The sequence below is a fragment of the Anguilla rostrata genome, chromosome 11, assembly GCF_018555375.3.
Source record: "Anguilla rostrata isolate EN2019 chromosome 11, ASM1855537v3, whole genome shotgun sequence".
NCBI classification, from domain to species: Eukaryota; Metazoa; Chordata; class Actinopteri; order Anguilliformes; family Anguillidae; genus Anguilla; species Anguilla rostrata.
The window spans coordinates 1,366,470-1,376,469 of record NC_057943.1 but is presented as its reverse complement, the minus strand read 5'-3'; the positions used below and the strand labels follow the sequence as shown (position 1 = coordinate 1,376,469).

Sequence of the window (10,000 nt, the reverse complement as noted above, 5' to 3'; positions counted from 1 at the left end):
TTCATTTCCGCTGTGTATAAGTAACGTGAACAAAATACACAACTAAAAAGTAACTCTGTTATTACTTTTTAAACCTTTCATCGCTTCATGAGTTGTTCCGAAATCCAAGTAACATGACCAATATATAGACCGCTCACGTTGTATTGTTTCTGCATGGTTCGTAAATTAGAATTTATTTCCCGAACTGAGGAGTTCAGGACTTTTAGCGATATAATAAAAATGTTGTGAACGGGAATACTCTCAGGCCACTGAGGGTCCATTCTGTCATCACTTGGGTCACTCCCATATGTTTGCCCATGGTTGGAACTGAAAGGTTACTGAAATTTAACTCAAATAAAAGAAAAAGCCACGTCATTCTATAATTTCTGTTAATGTGCATTTCAGGTTTTGTTTACCTTTGAATCCACTGAGCTCTAAAAGAAAAAATCTGTATATAAGTTACCTTTTTAGTTATGTTGCAACCTCTCCTGTAAAGCACTGCTGATAGAATGCAGAAATTCAATTAAAATGAGGATTATGTAACGTTAATCTTCCTAGGCTGAATCACAGAAACCAGGACCTCCACAAAGGGAAGAAATCTGACCATAATTTTGTGAATTACGACAGATGGACTATCAAGCTCACAGTAAAGTATTAAGTGTTAAACTCTGAGAGTGCATTTTACTCTGTACATGTGACTCTCTTGGAGTTAAATTTTAACGCTGTCTATTTTATTGTGCACAGGAATATGCTTTCAGTGGAAATTAGATATGTGGCATTTTAAAGTCCCCATATGGATGGTAAGATTATAGTTTTGTCTCATCTTCTTTAGTATAGCTTTGGTGCTTCTGTTATGACATGTACATTCTCACACTTTCCTGTTTCTGTCTTCTGTCTTCTGTTTATTTTCAGTTTTTATTTGAATGTCACATAACAATATAATTCACTCTCTTATCACAATCATAAGGTAACATTTGTCATAGTCATGTCACAGATATATCTTCCTGCCACCTGGCAATTCATTTTTGTCCCCTGTAGGCTAGGCTGGATTAAGACCCCCTGTGAAAGTGATAACAAGCTACTGGCTTCAGCACGAAAAAAAAAAAAGTCACAAAAATCATTAAAATTTTGTTTAAGATTTGGTAATAAGGAGACAGTGGAGGAGAATGCACCAGACTTTGCTTCCAGTATAATTTGTACTAATACATTTGCTTCAGGCATATCTATTGCTCCTGTTCTGTGGCCTCGCATATTCCTGTGGAAGTGCAGAATATGAAATTTATGGAGAGTGCTGTCTAATGTGCACACCTGGTAAGTCACCATCTTTTATCAGAATAAAGCTTATATTGCAGTAGATGTTGGCTTGCAGGGGTTAAAAAGTGAAGGTGCTCTTTATTTTGTCATCATTGAAATGTCATTTCAAATGGGTACATTTTGGCTTTGTTTTGTGTCATTTTTTCTGATTAGGGACACGTGTTTATAAGCACTGCACGGAGTACACTAGCACCTCCTGTGTACCGTGCACTCAAAAGACATTCAGCGCCGTGCCCAGCAATCTGCCCAATTGTTTGTCTTGTACAGTGTGTGAGCCAGGTGAGAGATTCATATTCAACTAATGTGTTCATTCATGATATGGCCATTTGCAACATGCTTGACTGTCTTTTTAATAATAATATATAAAAGATTTCTTACAGTAATTAAAATTCAATATGCTGTTTTGACTTGATGGTGAATGATGAACAGGTCTGTTACCGAAATACTCAAATAATGTTTTAATTTATTCTTTATTCGCCGTTCCTCCACAGACTTGGGATTAAAAACAGAGAGAGAGTGCACCCCCACCTCTGACACAGTGTGTGGGCCTCTGGATCACCACTACTGCACTAAGACTGATAATAAGGGGTGTAGCTTTGCGCAGAAACACACCATCTGCAGGCCTGGACAGTTCATCATACACAAAGGTTGGATTGCATTAATATCTTGAAGTTTTTAAAATAGACTCCAGGGTTAGTGTATGTAATTGATTGGTGGATGCCCCTACACTGTGGGTCACTCTGAGGAAGTAGATATTTTTTTCACAATACTGGCAGATCACCAAAAACTTCTGTAGGCATATAGAGTATCCTTCATCGCAGACATAAGTTATCTGGGCCAATTAGGAACATACACTAAAACTGAAATAGTATCAAACAACTCCACAAAGTGAACTATTCCTTTTTTATCCGTGTCTGTTTAGTAAAATTAACTCACTTAACTACACGGTCTATGTTTCTGAAAACGTTTTTTAAGATTTTTAATGTCTTGACATACCTTCCGATTTATATTTGCACAGGAACAACATCGACTAATACCAAATGTGGATACTGTCCTGATAAAACTTTTTCAAATGAATACTTTTCTGCGTACTGCAAACCACACAGAGAGTAAGTTTCCTACATTTATTCCCAAATAACACCATTTTCCAGATGAGTAAATCAGTCTGGGGTAAAGAAAAACCAAACAGGAGTTGTTACTCATTATTTGTGTATTGATATTGGTATTGAGATTTGGACTTATATGTTTATTTTTTTGACAGTTGCCAGTCTTTGGGACTTCAGGAAATTACAGCAGGAACAAAGACATTGGACAGTCAATGTGGACCAAGAAATATTCCTGTTTCCATCGTTATTTTGTGTCTTGTGTCTGTGCTGCTTGCTTTAGCTGTTATTTTAGAAATCATTTTCATTTTAAGTAAGTTTCTCCCTCTATCTGGTCAGACTTTGAATTTTATTTTTAATAAACTTGTAAATGGTGATGCAGTTTGTATCGCAGTTTAAGGTTGGCTGTGCTACACACATTTTGTGAATTGAAATCCTTGTATTTATACAAGAGATATGAGTGGTTAGCATATTAAATATTTTAATCAGGGAATTCAAAAAGGAAAAGTAATGTAGTACTCCATCGGTTGATTGGTGATATTCAATGTTAAAGAATTAAACAAGAAAATAAAAAAGGAAAGGTAATAATTTAATGTTATATTTTCAAGTTATTAAAACAAATTTAATGTTATCAAGTAATTAAATAATGAACCATTATTTTGTTTTCAGAGAGGACAAAGAGGAAGTGGTACGTGAGAAGTTTTTTTACATCATGTGCCTAACTTTTCAAATATCTTTCTAGAGCAGAATTTTATTTGCTATAAAGTTAATTTAATTAATTCAGAAGTCACTCCTGGGGCTATGCAATGACCTCTACGCTTTTATGGTTAATACTGTATTTACTGAGATAAAGTCTCCACTTTGCTAGGCAACAGATCTGACAGAACGTGAAAGAATGAACAGGATAGGCCAGCCACAGGATGACGGTAAGGGAGCACATGACTTTATGGGGAAATAACAAAGACTGATAAAAATACTGTTAGGTGGGCTGTGTGCAGCTAGTACTGCCCCTGATACATGGAATTGTTCTGCTACGTTAAAACCATTTTGATTCTTTACATTTTAATGAGAGGTGTGCCCGGGTAATGTGTTCTTTTACCAATTGAACACAATTATGAAGATGAATTCTAAAACACGTTGGACCGTGAATGGTGGACCAAGATATCCTCATAGTTACTGTGCTGCTTGTATTAGGAGTATCAGTTGTCATTTTAAGTAAGTTTCCTCATCTACCTGTTAAGACTTTCCAAAATTTAATTGAATAAACATGTAAAGGGTGATGCTGTTTTAATAGCAGTTTTTAATGTGAACAGAAATCTTCATATTTATACAAGCGATATGAGTGGTAAGCATATTAAAGAATTAAACAAGAAAATCAAAAAGGAAAAGTAATGCAATGTTACATCACAAGTTATTCAGAAAAATGTGAATGTTGTTATCTAGTAATTAAATAATTAACCATTATTTTGCTTTCAGGGAGCAGAAGGCAGAACATGGTATGTGAGAAACTTTTCACATTATGCGCTTAATTTATTTGTATAAAATAATTGTATTGTATTTTTTCACCAATTAAATGCCACAGTGAAGATCCATCCGTCAATTATCTAATGCGATTATTTCTGGCCAGGGTTGCAGGGAGGGCTGGAGCTGATCCCAGCATGTGGGCAAGAGGCAGGAATATACCCTGGACCGGCTGCCAAACCATCGCAGGACCCTCACAGCATTCACTCACGCAGTCATGCCTAAAGGCAATTTATCACAATCTTCAGGTCTTTGAACTATGGGAGGAAACTGTATCACAAGGAAACCCACAGCGACATGGAGAGAAAATGCATTCACACAGAAAGGTGATCCTAATGACATGGACTGTGCATTTTTTACTGATGTTGATTCAAAGGAGGAATCTGCCATGTGTGAAATTAGACCTGCTTGATCTGAAAAAGACAAGCTGGTGACAGTCGGAGGTATGTGCGATAAATGGTTGGAGATCCTGCATAGTCACTGCATGGAATAGCTTGCCAGGCCATGTCGTACAGGAAGAAACTGGGGGTTTTCAAGGCCAGGCTTGATATGGTGCAAGATGCTATCTAGTTTCTAGATAAACCGAGCACCAGGTGAACTTTAGTAGCAGGAAAATGGCGAGCAATCCTGGCCCTTATCTTACAGTAGACGGATGCCTTTTTCCATGTAGAGGACACTGTCCCTTCAGGCAGTACACGCCAAACAAGCCTCCCAAATATGGTAGCAAACTTTTGGCAGCATGTGATGTGAAATATTACGATACATGGAATATGCAAGTCCATACTGGACAACCACTGGAAAATCCACCAAAATCAGCTATGTTTGTGCTTAAAAGGCAACCCAGGCAGGACATAAAGCATGTTTGCAGCATTGTGAGGAACAACTATGGAGCAAATCCATTAACAGAACTCGTCTCGGGAAGCATGCAGACCAAACAAGGATGAAATCAGTCATTGTCGCTGACAGAGGGCTGAGCTCCGCTCATACAACACCATTTGGTCAGCTGTTCCGCGCAACAGGCTCCATCTGTGGAAAAACTCCAAATCAGACCCCAGATCTGAAGCTACTGGTGGAGGCCAAGAATCGACAGAGCGAGAGAACCAGCCAGCACAGGCTCCACAGCACACCTGCAACCAGAGTTCACCTGTGGTGGGTCTCAGCAGAAGCAGTCCAGCTGTTGTGCCTCCTGGCAGGTACAAAGACTTGAGGCAATACTGAAGGTTGCGCTCTACCAACCTGTGAAGTGCTTGAACCTCTGACCCTATCTGAGCATCAAAAAAGGAGTTTTCATATGAGAGACTAACTATAGGAAAAAAATATACAGCAAATCAAGATGGAAAACTGAGCTGACTGCTGTTTTTAACTTCAACTTCTACTTTATGTCACTGGAAACTTCCTTTATTCTCCTGGAGTTAACTATTATTTTAGTGATTGTAATGTAATGTAAAAGGCTATAGTTAAAAAACTAAGACAATATCCTGGTATTTTCTGTTATATTTTATGTATATTTTATGCTCCATCCAATACAGACTTCAGTAATGTGATGATAGGGTAATCAGCAATAAAGGCCAAAAGAGAAAAAAATTACACACACATTTACCGTTATTTATCCCATTTATATTTAAAATCTGTTAATATAGCATTACACATTTTGTTCAAAAGTTAGTAGTTATTTTCTTAACGAGAGATTGAGAACGATGGAAGGCAAAAGTACTTGCAGCTTCCTGTTTCTCTTGTTTCGTGCGCCACTACACCTTCCATGGCGCAATGCTGCCATCTAGTGGAAGACGCGATTCTGCGGGGTGGCTTTCCTACTGTGGCCACCAGAGGGCGCACCCCAGAGCCGGAGCGGAGGTCGTAACTGGGAAGCAGGCAGCTCAGATAACAGATCACACCTGTCCTATCCCCTGGTGTATTTTTGGTTTGCTCATTACCTGACTTTGTTTGGTACCTGCATACTGCAACGTTTTTTTCATGAAAATCCATTGACAACGATCCAAAAAGATCCTTAAAGTGGTACTGCCAAATTCCTTCGCCAAATGCCTGATCCTTTTCATTTTAAAAAAATCCAAAGAGGAATATTACATTAATAAGATTCTCTTGTCCAAAAAATAAGCATTTTCAAAGATCCAAAAAATAAACATTTCCTTCGGCAAGCAGCAGAGAGTGATGCACGCTGTACAAAGATCTTCATGTAAGGCTGAAAAGTGGTACTTTCCTGTGAGTTTGCAGTTGTCCTTAGAATATCTGAATTTGCTGAATTGACGCCAATCTAAGCAGCAAATTTCAGTTGATAAAAATGCTTCAAACTGTAAGTGAATGTGGAACCAGTCAGGTAAAATCACAGAGCATCACTTCCTAAAGGACCAGAGCATTTCTGACCTGTACATTCAGACCTTTCATACACTCATACACACACACACACACGCTCACAGACACGCACACACACACACACACACACACACACGCTCACAGACACACACACTCACACACGCTCACAGACACACACACACACGCTCACAGACATGCACACGCTCATACACACACACACACATACACACACACACTCACACACACACACACACACACACACGCTCACAGACATGCACACACTCATACACACATACACACACACACACACACATACACATGCACACGCACACGCACCACTCACACACACACATGCACATGCACACACACACACACAGACACACACACACTCACACACACACACATGCACACGCTCATACACACACACACACACATGCTCATGCTCACGGTCATGCACACACACACACACACACACACACACACACACACACACACCTCCTCCCTGCAGGTCCAATGCTCACATCCGCTCTGCTAGGAGATCCTACAGCAGCCGCGACCTTTGACCTCCAGCTCCTCCAATGGCTGCTTCAGTCTGAGGAGGGGCGGGTCCCCGCTGGCGGGGGTATAGAAAACCGCACTGCCATTGGTCGCCAGCAGGGGCGGGGCAATGTCCTCCTCTGAGCCAGGCTCCCCCGACCCATTGCCCAGGTGACAATTCGGGGGGGCGTGGCCAAGATTTCTGGCCGCCGCCCTCTGCTTCTTCAGCTCAAACAGGGTGAGGCCCCGCCCACCAGACCACAGACCCTCGGGGAGTGGGGGGCGCGGAACATCCCAAATAACCGGGTCCTGGCAATCCCCCGCACAGGGGGGGTCTGCTGGAGCAGCCGTTGCTGCGGGGACCAGGCTGTTGAGGGTCCCTCCCTCCGGTGTGAGAGCCTTCTGGTCATTTACCTGAGGGGAACAGGGGGGAGGAGCCTCAGTAATGAGGTAATCACCTGACCTGCTGCCTGCACCCGAACATCAGAAACCAGGCAGCTGCTACAAAGCCAGCAGACGGCAGTCTCAGGAAGGTCTCTGCCCTCGGCACCATGGGAAATGTAGTTCAGATGAACCTGTCTGGATAACAACCTTTCTGCTAATTATGTTTATCAGGGGGATCACAGCCATCTGTCTAAATATACACAACCGTGTGATGCCATATACACAACCACTTCAAACAAGAAACTTGTTTGAGGGCTGCTGAGTTGCTCAGTTGGTGAAAGCACAGTTTGAGTCTTGGACTGAATCCAACCCATGTGCTGACTGTGGCTGGCAGCCCCACACTGGCTGGCTCTCTCTGCACAAGTGTGTATGATTGGGTCTCCTACGCCCCTGACCTGCATGTGCAGGTGTGTATGATTGGGTCTCCTACGCCCCTAACCTGTGTGTGCAGGTGTTTATTACTATGTGCAGGAAAGGAACGATGAAGCGGTGTATGTTTTAACTGGATGAGGTGAAAGGCCCCAGCTTGTGGGCATGAGAGGGTCGTCCTGGCGTGGTGTCTCTACACCGAGGAGTGTGGCCCTCTGAGATTCGGTGTCTTGGTCTTGAATGTAAACCAACCCACCCTTCAGGGTGGTCGGACCCATGTTAATCTCCTACTACCTGTGTGTGCAGTGTTATCGACCTGTGTTCATCGTTTTTCTCCCCATCCTATCATCATTATTTCTCCTCCTCTCCTCAGTTCATGATTCCCCCACCCTGACTGCAGGCGTGATGGGTCTCTACGTACCTGTCGTGTGGAAGGTCTGCTTCTGTGTCTGGACAGGCTGGTCCTCGCTCACCTGAATTCCGTGCAGATCCCACAACCAGCACAGGGGTGTATTTGTCATGCTCATAGTTCAATTCAATTCACAATTCATATAAGCTTTAACTTGGCATGTGTAAGGGGTCTACAGCTTGAACGCATGTGCCAAACAAATTGGCCACTCCACATGACAGATATCACAGACAGGCAATAACCCACATTCTCCTCACACAATCCCAGACCAAAAAAATATGTTCCGGTCACCTCTCCTCTCACATACACACACACACACACACACAGACCCTTTTTTTAATATGAGCTTGTAAAGTCATTTCTCAGGGTATTTACTTCTATCAATTTACCAAAAACATCATTGTTTTATACGTTTATATGAAATACTTGCATTAAAAATAAAAAAGCTTACACTAGTTAAGACAGACATTTTAGGAACAAGTGAGTCACAGATGAAGTTTAAGGTTTTAATAGGAGGAAATGGTGAAAAACATCAGACCATTAACAGACTAAAGTTCAGTACTACAGGACAGACAGCAGGGGGCAGCACTCACCCGCGGCTGCCTGTACTGGACGACCGCCTGCACAGTGGGGTGGTGTGCCTGAGCTGTGACCTCATGATGACATCACGCTTGTGTTTGAGGTCCAGAAGAACAGCCCGGAACTGCTCGTCTTCACACAGGTCTGAGGGAGAGAGACCACGCCTAGCCTGTCACACACACTCTTACCAACACACACACACGCATGCACACACACTCTTACCAACACGCACACACACACTCTCTCACACACACACACACACACACGCACGCACGCATGCGCACGCACACGCACACACACACACACACACACACACACACAGACTTACCAATGGCAGTCTCGTCAAGCCAGGTCCTGGCATTCAGACTAGCACCATGGGAGACCAGCAGCTCAGCAACATGCACCTGTGTTGTATAATGTGTGTATAATGTGTGTATGTGGAAGAGAGACAGAGAGAAAATGATACACAGAAAGACACACAGTGAGGAGCAGTACTCATCAACAGGTCCATCAGGTATTTACATTAACAGGCAGGTCAGTGTGAGAATGATCTCTTTAACACTAGTCCACAATCCAAATTAACACATTTGTGTGTGTAAGTGAGTGTGTGAGAGAGAGAGAGAGAGAGAGAGAGTGTGTATTTATTGTGTATTTACGGATGTGTGTGTGTGTTGTGTGCAGATGCGTATGTATAGTGTGTAATATTACCTGTCCCCAGCAGGCGGCAGCGTGGAGCGGCTGCCACCCGTCTCTGTCCTGAATCTCAGTCCTCCCCCCTCCCTGCAGCAGCAGCTCAGCAGCCTGCAGTAAACCATGCGCCGCAGCTACATGCAGCTACGGGGGGGTGGGGGGGGGGGGAGAGAGGGAGAGAGAGAGAGATGGGAATATGAGAGAGAGAGGGAGAGATAGAGGTGGGTGGAGGAAAGCGAAAGGGGGAGAGAGGGAGGAGAGAGAGAGAGAAGAGAATAGAGAAGGGGGGAGAGAGAATATACAGAGAGTGTGATTAGAAAAGCTAATGAATGAAAGAATGGGGAGAGGAGAGAGAGAGAGAGAGAGAGAGAGAGAGGGGGAGGGGGGTCAGTGAGAACACGCTGTGACTCCAGTGCTCTCCGCACTCTCCCGCAGACAGAGCTGACCCCCCAGCGGTGGAGCTCGGCCGTGGGGGGGGGGGGGGGGTTGGGAGGGGGGGTGTCTCACCAGTGTGGCCCCCTGGGAGTCCTGCTGGTTAACGTCCTCTCCGTCCCGCAGCAGCGTCTGGATATCTCCCAGCATCCTCTGCTCCAGGGCCGCACGTCTCTCGTTTATCATCGCCTGAGTGATGCCTGTCAGTCGGACACAGACAGCGCAGAGCACCTGTCAATCACCCGACCAAACTGAGGTGTCTATCTGTCAGTCTGTCAGTCAATCACTCTGT

At 43.4% G+C, this 10,000-nt stretch overlaps 1 protein-coding gene and 1 long non-coding RNA gene across 8 annotated transcripts in view; one reads left to right on the top strand and one right to left on the bottom strand.

Moving 5' to 3' along the window:
- Positions 1-5,512, top strand: part of LOC135235166 (uncharacterized) — a 6,880-nt gene extending 1,368 nt beyond the window's left edge. For 3 of the 7 annotated variants that reach the window (XR_010324306.1, XR_010324307.1, XR_010324302.1), the window contains exons 2-11: positions 538-630; positions 724-779; positions 1,197-1,290; positions 1,447-1,572; positions 1,785-1,940; positions 2,312-2,402; positions 2,555-2,713; positions 3,250-3,322; positions 3,873-3,892; positions 4,024-5,512. This is a non-coding gene — a long non-coding RNA (uncharacterized LOC135235166). Of the gene's footprint in view, positions 1-537; positions 631-723; positions 780-1,196; positions 1,291-1,446; positions 1,573-1,784; positions 1,941-2,311; positions 2,403-2,554; positions 3,085-3,249; positions 3,323-3,872; positions 3,893-4,023 lie in introns of all 7 variants that reach the window. The other 4 variants (XR_010324308.1, XR_010324304.1, XR_010324303.1 and 1 more) reach the window with 3 other exon arrangements.
- Positions 5,513-8,571: 3,059 nt separating this feature from the next.
- Positions 8,572-10,000, bottom strand: part of LOC135235165 (protein phosphatase 1 regulatory inhibitor subunit 16B-like) — an 8,347-nt gene continuing 6,918 nt past the window's right edge. The window contains exons 5-8 of the mRNA XM_064300409.1: positions 9,784-9,908; positions 9,295-9,420; positions 8,915-8,990; positions 8,572-8,730 (exon numbers count right to left, since the gene is read on the bottom strand). Coding sequence (XP_064156479.1) covers positions 8,597-8,730; positions 8,915-8,990; positions 9,295-9,420; positions 9,784-9,908 — 461 coding nt within the window. The 3' untranslated portion in view covers positions 8,572-8,596. The remainder of the gene's footprint in view (positions 8,731-8,914; positions 8,991-9,294; positions 9,421-9,783; positions 9,909-10,000) is intronic.